This window comes from Thermobia domestica, chromosome 1 (genome assembly GCF_964235325.1).
Source record: "Thermobia domestica chromosome 1, izTheDome1.hap1.1, whole genome shotgun sequence".
Taxonomy (NCBI): Eukaryota; Metazoa; Arthropoda; class Insecta; order Zygentoma; family Lepismatidae; genus Thermobia; species Thermobia domestica.
Genome location: NC_137454.1, coordinates 121,712,800 through 121,729,470, shown reverse-complemented (window position 1 = coordinate 121,729,470; position 16,671 = coordinate 121,712,800). Strand labels below are relative to the sequence as shown.

Sequence of the window (16,671 nt, the reverse complement as noted above, 5' to 3'; positions counted from 1 at the left end):
TGCAATTATTGCGGACATTTCGGATGAGCAACGGCGGAAAGCCATTTTAGGTTTCAGGACGAGATAACAGGAATGCATCAATGTGAATAGTGCCCGATTGCAGGTGTGGCGATGAAGACCACAGACATGCAGTTCGGCTAGACTTTAAACACTGTTTTGCAATACAAACTTGATTTCACTGAAATATATCTGTTCGTTACAAGGTTGTAATGAATTAAGATGTGACAACTATATAAGCAATGAATTACTAAAAGAGAGACAAAGCTGCAGTTCTGGTAGTTTTTTTAATTTAATTATTTATTTTTTTAAATATGAGAGTTTCTGAAATAAACCCTAAAACTAATTTTTACTTGACCAATCTTTATAAGTATTTATGTTTTATTTTGCGATGATAGGAAGTAAGAAGAGAAAGATGATTAAAAGTTTAAAATGATGTATTGGTGGACATTATACTCACATCGGTCATGCGTAACTTAATTTATTTTATTTCTTTTAGGATGAAATCCATTTGTTACACGATGAGCGAGGACCAGTTCTAGAAGCTCTTGTTGCACGAACAATTAGGAACGTAGAAACTACTCAGGAAGATGTTCGTTTAATAGGTCTGAGTGCTACCTTACCTAACTACCAGGATGTTGCTACATTCCTTAGAGTGAAATCAGAAACGGTAATACCTCATTTTTCTTATTTTCAATTTAGTGTTTAAATTCCAATTCTAATAAACACAGAGAAAAGTCAAATTGCCTTATTAAATCAAACAACAAAGAGAAGGAGTAGAACTTGAGTTTCATTCTTCTTTGCAGGTCGATAATACGTTGTTATGTACAATTATATATTTTCCTAATCGTATACGTTACATGCAGTAAGTGTTGCACGTAGTATTTTGTCGTTATTTGATATCTTTCATGGAAGAAAAACACTGTTTTAGTTAGCACTTTCAAAATGTCACAGAATAAGATTACAAAACAAAGAAATATTTTTTTAAATGTCCATAGTAGAAGTTTGCCATGTGAAGCCATATCAAATAGTTAGAATGAAGATTAATAGAACTCACTGAAACTGGCTCCAGATTTTGCTTTCACTGAAGAAATTGCAAAATAGTTGTAGATCGAGAAAGAATAAGTAATTCTTGCTCTGTTCTTGTACTAGAGATGAAATAACAGAATTCACACAGTAGTACTACTAAATTATGTTACTAAATTATGTTAATAAGTAAATAAAGAGGACTGGGGCGATATTCGCTACAGATCTGCCTACGTAAATATACAGTATCAGTGTACTACTGATTTTTAAAACAAATTTCAGACAGTTAACTGTCTGAAAGCTGAATATTATAGCGGGAAGGAAAGTTCTGGTTTATATATAATAACAGTTAAAATAAGGGGCCTGCACTGTAACAAGACTCGTCTCAATGAAAGTGATTAAATATTCTATTGGGAGTATTGCAGGTATTGAATAAATATTATCAAAGACCTACCTTGAGCAAGGGTTTAAATTTGTATGAAATCTAAACCATATGTTCGCCTGTTACTGGAGAATGAAATACTAAAGATGTAGCAACTATTGCATTTCCAATTCATATTTAATTAGGTGAATAATTTTAAAATCACGTAATGAACGTAAATTGAGGCATTATTTCACAAGCTCCATCTCAGAGTTTAGGAAATGATTTACACAGCATAGCAACGCAATAAGAGTATTAGAACAGACATAAGAAATAGTCATCGTGTCCTAAAATTCATACAGATATAATAATAATATAAAAAGTATAAGGAACTTCGTATACATTAGGAATCAGTTCTTCAGGAAATAATCGTTCGAATCACCAAAGCGCTGATTTATCTCTGACACTAGAAAATCGTTTCAAATCCATTCTTGACTTCGGGCTCCTGTTTGCCTATCATTTATCCATGAGACTCAGAAAATCCAGAAACTGGGGTCTTGTTGCCATCTATCAAACCAGGGAAGCGCTATACTGCTTACAAGCTAGCGAATTGGCTCGTAAACTTTTTGGTGAGATTTAATATTATCTTTTAAAAAGAGTCTTAAAGTAAATCAATAAATTTGTAAACTGATTAATGCGAATCATACTAATGTGTTTTCAATAGATGTAGTTGATACGATACCCCTTTATTCCGACCAAACTCACCTTCAAATACTTAAAAACTGTTCTGTGAAGATGATGAACACTCTTGAAGATTAATTAAAGTTGTGTTCTATGACATTCAGTATATTCTCTTGGGAGGACTGTATTATCAGTTAGAACGACTAGTCATGAAAAAGATATTATCACCTTTTCTGGTTTACCTAATTCCACTACGTGTGAAAGTAAAATCCATAACTCACAGGAAGTAAGTATTGTACTTCAATACCGATGACATAACATCCGTTTACAAAGAAGGCTCACAACTGGAGTTAGTAAATTAAACGAGATTTGGCATTAGCCTATCGCATATAACAACTGAAATCAAATTGACTAAAAAAAAAAGATTGATTACTTATTGAAGATTGGTAGTTTTAATGGATACTCTTTATCTACTATATTACATTTGTATTATCAAATAAAAAGGAATTTTTTAATCGACAAACGTGAAGCAGAGATAGTTGAGAATAAATGGATAAGATTACACATTCTCCTACGCGAAGCATTAAAGTCCTAGAAAACTAGAGAATAAAATTTAAGAGCTATTACATAAATCCGAATGACATTCAGAAGTCGAAGTACATTCTGAGAAATTAAATAATAAATAAATAAAAGCATTTGAGGAAGGGATCTAAAAATAAAGAACATCGTATGTATAGAAAACAATATCTGGGGATCACGTCTTTTCAGAGCATTTGAAAGAAATATATCACCATATTACAGTATATATTCAAGAATTGTACAGTATTTCGATGTAAAAATGAAACCGAAACTGCTTTTTGAAAATTGGTATATTGTTTTAAAATAGCCAATATTTAAACTAAACAAAGGTTGTTTAAATAAGAAATGAAAAATGGAAGACAGCAGTTAAAAAAATAAAATAAAATAAATACTGGCAAATCAAGAAAAAAAAGCAACCGTCATGTGTCAAACAGAAGAATAAAGAACGTATCCTCACTACACCACTTAACGAGCGGGCCTTTGTTGTTTTAGAGAAGAATATGTTTCTGCATTGTTCTTCGCCAGCGAGTTCGTCCCTTCTGTATATTCATGATTGTATATATTTTATTTACATTTTAGTATCCATGACCAAGGCTTCAAAAGAAAAACTGAAAGCTTGGGAGTGCAAGAATCATTAGGAGTTGGAATTTGAATTGTGGGAGATGAGTGACGATAATATTCCTGAGCATGCTCATACATCGAGTAAATAAAATGAAAGTTACTAGCTGGAAAATTATGCAGTGTGAGATAGGGACTATAAAATTGATAATTTTACAGTTTTGTTGGTTACTGTAGATGTGACAGTGATGTGTATTCTGTACACAATCAATTTTTTTAATAATTGACCATTTACATGTAATTATTTTTTATTATTGCAGGGGTTGTTTTACTTCGATAATAGTTTCCGCCCTGTTCCATTAGAGCAGCAGTATATTGGTGTTACTGAGAAAAAGGCTCTGAAGAGGTTCCAGGTGATGAACGAGATTGTATATGAAAAAGTTATGGAGCATGCTGGGAGAAATCAGGTCTTAGTGTTTGTTCATTCCCGGAAAGAAACAGGTAATCCATGTTATGTAAAACGAAGTTAGAGTTATCAGTAGCTATTACTGTCTACTTTCTGTTTATCATTTAGCAAAACACAAGAAGAACATAATTATGATCTGTTATTTTACTAGAAGGAAATAGAAAAAAATGAAATGAAATCTTTGAGTTTTACGTCCCATAGTTATGCCAGCTAGGCTAAAAGAGATGGTGATGATAAGAAATGAAGGAGAGGAAACGGGAGAATCCCGAGGAAACCCATGCACACGGTGTTTGTCCACCACAAAGTTCACTTGGCGCGAGCTAGAAGGAAATAGAATGCAGAAGTAATAGCTACTGATATTTCCTTAGTTGCTATTGTTTTCGTTATGTCACGTAAACCTAAACTGTCTATACGTCTGTTATCAACTGGTTGATTAATTGAAATTCCTTTTCAATGTCGAAGCTATATGAGAAATAGATGCACAGCTTAACGTAAAGCAAGAACCTAACCATTTAGCCAGATATATCCTAGCCAATATGAAACTAGTTATATGATAGTTAATATCATTTCATAAGCAGTAAAGCTTATTAATGAAATGAGATGTAATAGTAATTGTGTTAATGATGTTGAATACCTACATCATTATTGTTTTTTTTAGCCTATTGATTTATATGGGGAATTATTTTTCTGTTTCTTTGAAATTAATTGGAATTTTAATTCTTTAATTTCACTGATTTCTTCAAATCTGTTCAAATGTCCATTACTTCGTAAAAATTAATATACAATTGTGATATTTAATGAAGACATTTAACCTAAGTAATATTAAATTCATATGTAATGCCAATTCATTTTGAAAAAGAAAGGGACTTTAGCTGTACTTGAAGTAGAGTCAGTAAATTACATTTCATTTTAGAGAAAAGAGAAAAGATAATTCCCCAGATCAATGAGCTATAAAATAAAGATGGCGTTAGATACTCAATACAGTTAACAAAGAATTCACCTAATGAGAAGCAATGCTGCTGTAACACCTTGCCTTGCCTAATACAGGTTTCTTGTCGTGTTTCTCTTTATGACCAAAACTCAAGGCGTTGTAAAAAGCATTTTCAGAAATTATATTCTTAAGAAAGTACGAATTATTTGCTTGTTATTTTGTAAATAGTAAGTTTTATTTTCATTCTTTTTTATTTTAACTTCTCAATTTAGGTAAGACTGCTCGAGCAATAAGAGACATGTGTTTAGAGAAAGACACATTAGGTCAGTTTTTGCGTGAAGGATCAGCCTCAATGGAAGTGTTACGAACAGAAGCTGAACAGGTTAAGGTAAGGAAACACTTTAATTTATTATATTGTCATAATATAAAAATGACTTAAACATTATTGTAATAAGATTTTACGTAAGTACAGTATAGTAATTTTGATTATACAATACGTTACCAGACACTTAAACAAATATTTGATCAGATTCTGGAATTATATACCGGTAAAAAATGAAATCAGAAGGAAGTGATAGAGTGTGGCATTCATTATGCGGCACCTTCTGCAGCGCATAACGTAGCAGCACTCAGGACCAAAGCCAGCACTATGGTGTGAGGAGGCATAGCTTACAATGACTGTTCATCTCTGGTGTTTCTATAGGGGACATTGAGCAGCTCATCATACTGAGTCAAAACACCTTCCGTGTCGCTCTGTTGCTTTTTTTACACCCCTAGGGAAATGCCCCATTTCAAAAGGATACTGACCTTCCACTGCCCGCTCGTATTACTCATCATGCTCTTCAAGCCCTGCGTTACGTCCTCTAGTCTATGGGATCACCAGATATGTACTCCATTGGCCATGTGTTAGACTCCGTATATAAAATTTCGTTCATTTGAGATCATTGTTTCTGAGTGTTCAATTTTTATTTTTTACTAGTGTATATCTTGAAAGTATATATAAATTTGTTAGCTAATGTGACTTTTCATTATTTTTCACAGAATCAAGAACTTCGGGACTTACTTCCATATGGCTTTGCTATACATCATGCAGGAATGACAAGAGTAGATAGGACACTAGTGGAAGATTTGTTTGCAGATAGACATATTCAGGTATTTACGATAAATTAACTTTAAAACAAGGAATATTCATAATTTTTTTTATTGATCAGAAAAAAATTGGATGCATTTTGAAAAACCTTACAAAATATAAATTGTTCATTTCATATAAAATATATTGAGGTTACGTGTTTTTAAGTGAAAATCTGTAGTTTTGCTTCTCAAGTAGCGTGATTTTAAAGATGAAAGTCAATGTACTCGTTGCAAAACCTGGATTTGAAGTAAATGAACACTTAATTTCCATCGTATTCAGGCCATGTGAATGGAAAGTTCTCAAAGGAACCCAAGAACAAACAAAAGTTAAAATTTGTTACACAATGGTATTATTAGCAACGAACGACACATTTTTGAGCGTCACAGTTTTATTTTTTTTTCATTTTCTCGAAAAACTACTTGTGAGAATTTACCCTGAATCATATTATTTAGTTTGACTGATTTGTGTATTATCTTTGAATAATATTTTAGTTAAACAGAAATTAAAATTTTAGGCTATATCTCACTAATTATACTAACTACTGACATCTGCTAGAGTCATAATGCAGAGTTTAATAAAAATATATTTCAGTATATGTCATGGTTCTTGTACAGCATCAAGTTTTAGATTTACAAAGAAACTAATTTTCTTCCATTTTCTCGAAAATTACGCATAGGATTTTACAGTCATGCATACAATTTTGTTCAGTTCAATAAGGTGTATCGATTGGTATATGTTTCATCTTCGGACAATAAAGTCTAACATTATAGAATTTAGTTTTAATAGATTCGAAAATTAAAATAGTGAATTCTAACATATATACCTGACATCCTTAGCTGTAGTAACATACATTTAAAACTTACGTATGTTTAATTCACTTGAGATAACTTTTAATGTTTTTTTTTTTTTTTTTTTTCCAATGGGAAAACCAAACATTGCTTGGCCATTATTCTCTGCGTAATTTTTAATAATAAAAATATGAGGTTGAGTTGATAAAATCACCTTTTCCTGCGAGTGAGCGTGATAATTTACAAATAGTATTGTGGATGCCGTACAGTACAAGGTAACCAGAAAAATTCTTGTAGTTCATAATTGTCAGAAACAGACATACAGCGCATGGTACTCAGCGTTAGATCTCGAACGTTCATGCAGCTGCGCAATACCCTGGCAATAAAACTCGCGGCTCTTCGAAACAAAGAAGTCCGTGAGTGTGTGACGCAGGTCTGCCTTATTGCCGAAGGATTTCACACGTAGGTGATTGTCCGGGAAATGGAACACGTAATAATCTGATGACACTAGGTCCAGAGAATGGTGGATGCCACAGTATCTTTCAGCCTAATAGCTGACTGGTATTTCTAGTCGTCCTAGCTAGTGTGGTGTCGCATTCTGGTGGAGGTTCAGCACACCCTTTCAGTTAACCAACACTGGCTCTTTCTGCTGCAATGAATGTTGCAGCTGTTGCGAGTATAGATTTTGCAGTCATAGGGTGGTTTGGTAGTAGGAACTCGTAATTCACCACTTGGCGACTATCCACCAGACACAGACTATTGTAAGTTTCCGTATGTCTTCACACCAGGCTGTAGCCATGTGTTTACTACACGTGTTGGCAGTAAACAAATACAACGCAGACGAAGGTACCGAAGAGGAGTCGCCCATCATCGCTAACAGTCGGCAAGACGAAGATCAACGAAGGTAGTCGACATTTTAGGATAAAAGACATCAGCACACCTCAAGAATAATCAATTTCTCCAGGTTGATCAAACCATCAAAGCCCTAAGGCGCCTGGCTATTGCGAACACCTTACCCTCTCACGACGCTTGGCCATTGGGTTCCTTTTCTCTCTCACGACGCCCGGTCACCGAGAGACACCTAATCACACAAACTCTCATTCCCTCTCACGACGCCTGGTCAAAGAGAGTAACCTCACCTACAAAAGCCCTAAGACGCTTGGTCATTGGGTTCCTTCCACTTTCTTACCTAATATATTAGAGGAAACTACTTATTGTAATATATTTCTGTATTCAGGAGGATCGTTTATAATAAAAGGTGATGGGTAAGTCCAATCTCCCGTGTACGATAATTGCTCTACCGTACATAAGCAAAGAGAATTTTACAGTGTAATTTTGCGTGAGTGCAGAATTATCTTAAGCTGTGAGGTATAGGGTTACATGGTGACAACTAGTGTGTGGTACGTTTGGGAATATCATATTAGATCCACTTTTCGTCACTCATGAGCACTTGACCAATATGGATGGGTTGCGGTACCGAGACAGTAATAATAAATAGGCTGCCACTCGTTGTTCCTTGTTGGCTCCCGACAATGTATGGAGTATCCACTTGCTAACTTGTACACCTTTCCAGTGCAGGTGAAATCTACAGTTTCCTCGGAAACCTGGAAGCGTTCAGAAGTTCAGCATGCGTTTGACTTGTCTTCCTCTGTGACTGCCTTCAGGGTCTCGTCGCTCACTACAGACTTGGATCACAAAGGCTCAGATGGCGCAACCTGAACTTCTAGAACACACGCTTGGCGATACGTTAGTTCACGGCATCCTCCCGTCTGACGTATTCGACAACTCGATGCGGCTGCTGATAGACGACCCTAAAGTATACAGCAAACAATCACGAACTACTTCGATACCTTCATTTTTCTTCCCACTGGATGAACTGTGATTGCTGTGTGTGGGTAACGTGCCTGTATTGGCTCAGGTCAATTAGTCATTCTAGCTCTGTTGTTTTTCCGGCGCATAAGTCACTTTTGTTTCTTTCCTGTGAGTGCTTCATTAAATGGGACGTCAAAAACGGCAAGAATTTTTTGATTTCTTTGTATTGTTGTGCAGTGTTTCTTGTAAACTTTCCAGTCATATTATATAGATATGAAATTCCAATCACACCGTAATTTACTGTAAGTGTGTTGGAAGTACTAGAACAATACTCTTGCATGTTAGAGAATTCCTCTGTAATGGAAATTTAGTACTCGTTAAATGCTTACATGATATATTAGATATTTATATACTTTTTCTCTTACAGGTTTTAGTATCAACAGCTACCTTGGCTTGGGGTGTGAATTTGCCAGCTCATACTGTAATCATAAAAGGTACTCAGGTATATAATCCTGAGAAAGGAAGATGGGTAGAGCTTGGCGCTCTGGATGTGTTACAGGTTAGAATAATGCTTAATTTTGCGATGTGTATTGGATATTCAATAACTTTTCCTCAACAGTTGGTACATTCTAGTGCTTTACAGAATGCTAATTGTTCCACTTAAGCCTTCACTATAGGATAAAATTGTGCTTAATTAGAAACTAAAATTGTTTACACTTAACGTATTTATTTATTTTCTGAATTTGCCCAAACTCCATAACATACTTTTTAAGCAATTATTCAAGAACTTACCCAACAGTCCCGTAAACAACATCTACTAACATGACTGTGTTTATTAGGAATTAGCATAATACGCTGAGATATTTGCCGTTTCTTATAAGGAATTCTCTTTGCGTCTCGTCTTTCTACAACCATTACAAATCTCATAAGCAAGGTAACATATCAGGATAGCTTGACGCACAGATTGGTATATATTTCTCTTTGATAATTCAAATATAACAAATTAATCCTTACTACGAATATATGTAGTGAAAAAAAATTAATAACAATATCATGTAATTTTATGCAGAATATAAATTAAGTCATAGAAGTTACGTTTATGTGCAACAATGGCAGAATTTTAATAAAAGGTAATAAATTAAGGCAAATAATTTCACTTCACCACAGCTGTGTCAAAAACCGTCTGAACACCAAATACTACTTCCCATGGTGTTTGTCCATATCTCGGCGAAGTTCAGTCCAATATGGGAGCATTCTGAAACGAAAAAGAAGCTCTAGTTTCGGTCCTGCCTGCCTCGTGTTTCAGCGCAAGCATTGGAACACGCCGTTTGGGAATGGGACAGATCAGTCCTTCTCGGGAGGAGGAACACAGTGTAGCAGCTAACTACCCAATTTAACGATGAGTCAAGCCAAAAACATACGCCCATAACAATGTGCGACAGAAGCCCTCCAGTGTTACCTGATCCTTGTCTGGATTTAGTACTTCAACAATGACCCATCTGGTGCAACGAACATATGACAGAAGAATACAGGAAAATCTTCTGAAGAATGGATTCCGATGGGACATGATTATTTATCAGTAAATGATTGTCTTTTACAGAGAGACTACACAAATTTAGATTACTTATGGCTCCTCCGGTAATTGTTTATAATGTACAGTTAATACATTGAGGTTTCACTGTACTAGGAATCATCTGGGGTATCATTTGTGAAGATTGGGTATGTGTGTGTTTGGCAAAAGCTTCATAAGGCCCTGGAGTCCTTGGGCATGTTGTCAACGTTAAGGTGTTGTCATGTTAAGATGGCAAGAACCAAAAACGAGACTACTAGACTTGGTATATCACAACCTAGGATTGGGATATGGTTCTAGGAACACCGTGGGAGTTTTCAGTATCTTCTATTCCCTTAGACTCCTCGGACCACATCCCGCTGTGTACAGTGAGATGGCTAGAACGGCACTTTCAGTTTCTAGAAACACGTTCTACCTCCATCTTGCCACTGAATTATGCATTACACAGTCCTTGCTCCACTGTACCAGCGGACGACTCTCAGCATTGGACCCTGCCATGTCAAATGGCTGCTGTGCGGAAGGCGAAAAGAGAACGTATACGGTAATAGGGAGGTGGTCATAATGCAATGATCTGTTGGTATATACAGGGGTTGCACAAAAAATCTAAAACGTTTGCAAAAGTGTGAAAATCATACCTAGTATGGTGTGGGGCCTCCTTTTGCGTCCAAAACAGCTTGGATCCGACGTGGAATGGACGTATACAGCTCCTGAATCGTGGTGTGTGGAATTTTGTACCATTGTTCCTCCAAAACATGCTCCAGTTCCTTAAAGGATGCTCGTGGAGGGTAATGAGACGGAACACATCTTTCTAAATCAGACCACAATAGCTCAATGATGTTCAGATCTGGTGATTGTGGGTTCCAGGGGAGGTGTGATAGCTCCTGGTCATGCTCCTCAAACCATGATTTCACCATTTTTGCAGTGTGACAGGGTGCCAAACCATCTTGGTAGATGCTATCACCATCAGGGAACAATATTTGGGCCATGGGTAGAACCTGGTCCCTCAAAATGGCCTCATATGCCTTAGCATTCATCATTCCATGCAGGGCTATGTTGGGACCTGCAGGAAACCACGATATCACTGCCCATACTGTAACAGAACCACCCCCATGCTTTACAGTTCGGAGCTGACAGTCTGTATCATAGGCCTGCGACGGTGTTCTCCATATGTAAACACGACCGGTTGGAAACAAGGTGAAGGTCGACTCATCGGGCCACATTACGTATTTCCTCTGTTTATGAGTCCACGCCTTGTGGTCCTTGCACCACTGGATACGCCTCTTCGCGTTTACTGCTGTGACCAGGGATTTGGCGATAGCGGCCCTGCCATGAATTTTCATTTTGTGAAGTTCCCGTCGCACTGTTTTCGATGAAACTGGGTTCTGTAGGCCCCAATTGAGTTCAGACGTAATTTTCATTGCAATGGTCTTTTTAACTGTTACAATCAATTTTAATGCCCTCCGGTCCCTATCTGACATCTGCCCTTCGACCACTGTTGTGCCTTGCAGACGTCGTTTGCCCATGAATTGTGTATGCCGTCGTGACATTGGACACAGTGCCTTTCGATACCCTCACAATGTTCGCCACTGTTGCCACTGAAGCTCCAACCAGACGGGCACCAACGATCATGCCTCTTTGGAAGTCTGTCAGGTCGCCCATTTTACCGCACCACTTTCACACCAGGACACTCACAGGTGAACTGGTTACTGCTGACGGAAGAGGAAGGTTCACATGACGCATTGATAATAAAAAACAATCAGCAACCGCAACACGTGTTGTATAGTGGAGGCCAAACTTACGTGTCCTGTATGAAGTGTTTTTAGATTTTTTTTTCTTTCTTTTGTCTACAGGGGTTGTATATAAAAGATAGATTGTAAGTAAATCATTCACAAGCTTTGGGAATGTATATGTATATTTGGCGTTGCACTTTTTAATTTCTGAAATTATTAATTTTGTCATTTTCTGTGTGATAGATGTTGGGCCGAGCTGGTAGACCTCAGTATGACACGAAAGGCGAAGGTATTCTTATCACAAACCACAGTGAGCTCCAGTATTACTTGTCGCTTCTAAATCAGCAGCTGCCAATCGAGTCCCAGTTGATGACCAAGTTGCCCGATATGCTGAATGCAGAAATTGTGCTGGGTACAATTCAGAATGTTCGAGATGCAGTGACTTGGTTGGGATATACATATTTGTATATTAGGTAAGATGTAATTTATTTATTTATTTTTCAAGAAAGAGCGATATTTTTAACGCAAGTGGGACTTATAATATTGTAATTTAGTGCGTCTGTCCGTTACTCCACATAATCCTTGAATGTTGTTTTTATTTATTTATTTATTTATGTATTTGCAATAGATACCTAGAGGGATTATCTCCACGGGTTCGTTAGTGGAGAGAATCTGTTAACATCTTTACGGATAACGCTGACTTAATGGCAGCTATCCATATCCTGTTTTGTAGTATTGAAACAAAGGTAATAGAAGTTATACATCACGCCGTTAGATGGCAGCAAACCTCCAGCGGATGACATCTGCTGGACGAAATTCAAACTTCTAGTTGTGATGATCCTTTTTTGCTACGTACCAGAGTTTATTTTGTTGCTATATCCAACTAACTTAACTTATTTTGTATAGTCAGCGACAAAAGTTCTTTCCATTTGGTAAAATTTATTTTGGAAATAACGGTGGAACGTACACCGTTTCACCGAGTTCCAAGGCTAGAACATACAGAAAATTATATATTTGGTCTAGGAATTAATTCGTGCGGTTGGTACGCACACATTGAAGCTGTAGTACAAACACAAAATACATAAATACCTTAAGAAAAATATTGTCCATCGCTAGCCACCACTTTCGCCCATCTGTCACGCAATGTACGGATTCCGTGGCGAAAGAAGTCCTCATCCTTGGAAGCGATCCAGTCAGAGACCCTTGTTTCGATATCTTCTGAAGAAGTAAACCGCTGTCCAATCAAATCGTTGTTCATGCAATCGAACAAGTAGTAGTCCGAAGGAGCAACGTCTGGTGAATACGGCGGGTGGGGTAAAACTTCCCATCCGACATTTTCTAAATAGGTTTTGACCGGTTTTGCGACATGTGGGCGAGCGTTATCATGTTGAACAATAAGTTTATCATGTCTGTTCTCCCATTCTGGTCGTGTTCTGGCCAGAGCTTGCTTCAAACGCATTAATTGTCGTCGATAACGTTCTCCATTCATAGTTTCACCCGGTTGCAGCAGCTCATAGTACACCACACCTTTCATATCCCACCATATGCACAGCATAACCTTTGCACAGTGAATATCTCGTTTTGGTTGTGATGGACCTGGTTCACCTGGTTTCACCCAGGCCTTTTTTCGTTTAGGGTTCTCGTAATGGATCCACTTCTCATCACCCGTAATAATTCGATGCAGAAACCCCTTTCTGCTCTGTCGTTGAAGCAGCAATTCGCAAATGGTTTTTCGTCTTTCAACGTCTCTGTCTTTCAATTCATGTGGAACCCAATGTGACATCTTTTGAATCATTCCCATGGCTTTCAAGCGTTTGGAGACTGTTGTTTGACCAACGCCTAATGCTGCTGCAAGTTGTTCCTGCGTTTGACACGAATCCTGCTCGAGCAATGCTGTCAATTCTTCGTCTTGAAATTTTTTTGGCTGTCCAGCTCGCTCTTGGTCTGCCAAGCCGAAATCACCACTTCTAAACCGTGCAAACCACTTCTGACACGTTCGCTCAGCTAGAGCATGGTCACCATACACTTCCACCAAAATACGATGACTTTCAGTCGCACTTTTCTGCATGTTAAAGTAACGCAGCAGGACACCCCGCAGAAACACTTTATCAGGCACAAATTGCGCCATGTTCACTTAACTACAAACTGGTGTTGTTGACGCTTTAATCCACTGCCCTATACTACGAATGATACGCGATGACAGGGGTTTGCAACACATGTGTGGATACACGGAACTGTGGGACGCTCCGTTCGTTGCGCCATCTCTTGTCCACCCGCACGAATTAATTCCTAGACCAAATATATACCGAAAACTGTACTCAAAATGTCCTTCCATTCGGAAGTTACGAAACTAATTTCATCAAACGGAAAGAACTTCTGTCGTTGTCTGTACATTCACGTTTAAGAATATCGCAATCGCCTTCGTTTTTTAAAGTAAAATTTTGTGATAGCCATTAGTGTAAACATACTATTTCAAAACTTAATAACACCATGGAATTTTTGAATTCTACGTAAGGGTATGTATGTAGGATTGTAAAACTTAAATAAGGACTGCATCATTTTTGTACAGTAATTTGAATTTACGAGAATATAAAACCAAATATTTGTTATTTCTAAAGTACTTCACGACGTTATGTGAAGTAGTAAATAGTGACAGAACGACAGTGTTTTCTTTTAAGAACGATTTAAAATATTTAATTTAGTAAATATTGTATAGGAAATGAGTACCAAATGGTGTACCGTTTTTCCATAACTCTCGCAGTTTTAGTTTTTGAGTTATCTATTTTTGTGACTTTTCATCGTAATTCCATTCCATATCTACACACCACTGCAATCTTTATATCCTACTATCAAAAGCATAGGAGATTTTTTTGGAGCGGGGAGGAGGGTATAGTCTAGACATTAAAAAATGGCACTTCCGAGGACATTTCTGCACTCAAAACGTCTACCTCGCAATGAATCTTTCAGTTTTGAAAACGTCACTGGGGAACAGTTCTTGGGAACAGAATGGATGAGGTACCACTTTGACGTTCTTATCCTGTAAAAATAATTCTTATTTAGAGACTTCCTTCTCTTCTTCCAGCTGTTGAAGGACCTACGTGAAAGGATCTTGACAACGTCAAGCGTTCTGTCAAAATTCTTTCCACGATACACTGAGAGAATCCTGTGAGATTACAAATATCTCAAACAGTTAGCATTCTTAACTTTATAAGCTTCAACCTGGAACAATGTTTTCTGTGGTGTTTACAGAAATCGGGCTTCCAGACCTTGGCAAATCGTCAGTTGACCCTTCCCCATAAATTCACACACACTTTTCCGCAAGTATAGTGTGTAAGGGCAGTGTCTCCACAAATATCCTTCAAGTGGCGACATATATTGACACCTTTTTCATAACATTTAGACAGAAACTTTACTAGGCACCTCTTCGGTGAAATTCATCATTTCGTGTTAGTATCAAAACAGGCTTTTTCTCACAGGTGAATTTATTAAAAATAAACATACTAAGGTTTAAAGTCTAAAGTTCATCATATGTAATTATATTATCGGTTTTTAAAGCATGCCAAAATAGTATGTAATTTTGGTACGCTTCTCGTATATATTACCTGATGTTTTGGTTATATACACATTGACTTTTTTCCTTTCTTTGTTTTCTTCTTCAGGATGTTGCGCTCACCAACACTATATGGCATTTCACACGATCGTGTAAAGGAAGATATGTTGTTGGAGCAATACCGTGCAGACATTATACACACAGCTGCTCTTCATCTTGATCGAAGTGGACTTATCAAGTATGATCGAAAGACAGGTCATTTTCAGGCACGTAAATGTTATTTATTTGTTTTTTATTTATTTTTTCAGAAAATCTAAATTATATTCTCATTCTGAAAGTTTATGGTGTTGCAAATAGCTACGAATAAAAGTCACTTATTAAGATTATGTAATCATTAGATTTTTCTATCTATAAAGAATAAGATATCCAAAATCATAATCGAGATTTCTTTCTTTTTTTTAAAAAAAAGAAAAAGCAGATCTATATTCTTCCTTGAGGATGATGAAACCTTTTTTCTTTTTTGTAACTATTTTTTTTTTTTTTTTTTCATATTTCGACAAGATCCTATTGGTTCTTCAAACTTTTTCGGATAAAGATGGGTAATAGAAGGTTTTCTTTTTCACCATATTGCAGGGTTGACTGGTTTAAACCAAGTGTTAAAAAAATGGTTCAAACAAATCTATAAATAAAATTAAAAAATGCCACAAATCGTGTGAACTTCATTGTGACGTTTCTACATATCTTAAATCCTCTATCTTTTCTCATACGTTACAAACTCAGTGAATTTGAATGTAAATGATGTATTGAAAATCAATAGTATTTTCTTTATATGTATATGTATGAACAGGGACGTACTAGCGTCGTGAAAAAGGCAGCGGCCATACCAATTGTTCGGTATTAGGTCATTCTTACAGACATGTCGTGTTATGCCTATAACGACATATTATTTTAACTATAATATATGAAATTGAAATATAGAGTAAACTTTCAATTATCTGCAGTCTTGTTCCGTTTTTTTCTTTTCTTTCTTTGTTTTTCTTATCTTTTTAACTTCAATCTCAAATAAAAGAGAGGTGTTTTAACACACACACACACACACAATAATAATAATAATAAGTTAACCGATTTTTTGTCAAAGAAGTAAACCAACAAGCTTGTAAGTACAGAAGGCTACTGTTTATTATATTATAATTGAAGAGATTAGAGGATTAAAGTGTCATGTTATATTTTTCGAAAAATTTAATTCTAGTGGTAGATTAAAATGTTGTATTACTCTTATTTCACATCACCTCATTTAAGTAATTCCTCTTTTGGATGAAGAGATAGAAATTTTTAATATCTATAGTGATCCACTAATAAATACAGTCGTAAAAATTTTGACCTTAATTTTCTCTAAATGTAATTTGTTACATATCAACTTCATCCTCTGTCCCCTTCAATTGTGTATATAGACTCCTTACTATAATAAAATCGAATTTTCGTGTTGATTT

At 36.4% G+C, this 16,671-nt stretch overlaps 1 protein-coding gene across 3 annotated transcripts in view; it reads left to right on the top strand.

Moving 5' to 3' along the window:
- Positions 1-16,671, top strand: part of Brr2 (U5 small nuclear ribonucleoprotein l(3)72Ab) — an 88,913-nt gene that overhangs the window by 33,535 nt on the left and 38,707 nt on the right. For all 3 annotated transcript variants that reach the window (XM_081762820.1, XM_081762836.1, XM_081762827.1), the window contains exons 12-18: positions 497-667; positions 3,523-3,703; positions 4,872-4,987; positions 5,641-5,751; positions 8,759-8,890; positions 11,875-12,104; positions 15,291-15,447. In XM_081762820.1, coding sequence (XP_081618946.1) covers positions 497-667; positions 3,523-3,703; positions 4,872-4,987; positions 5,641-5,751; positions 8,759-8,890; positions 11,875-12,104; positions 15,291-15,447 — 1,098 coding nt within the window. The remainder of the gene's footprint in view (positions 1-496; positions 668-3,522; positions 3,704-4,871; positions 4,988-5,640; positions 5,752-8,758; positions 8,891-11,874; positions 12,105-15,290; positions 15,448-16,671) is intronic.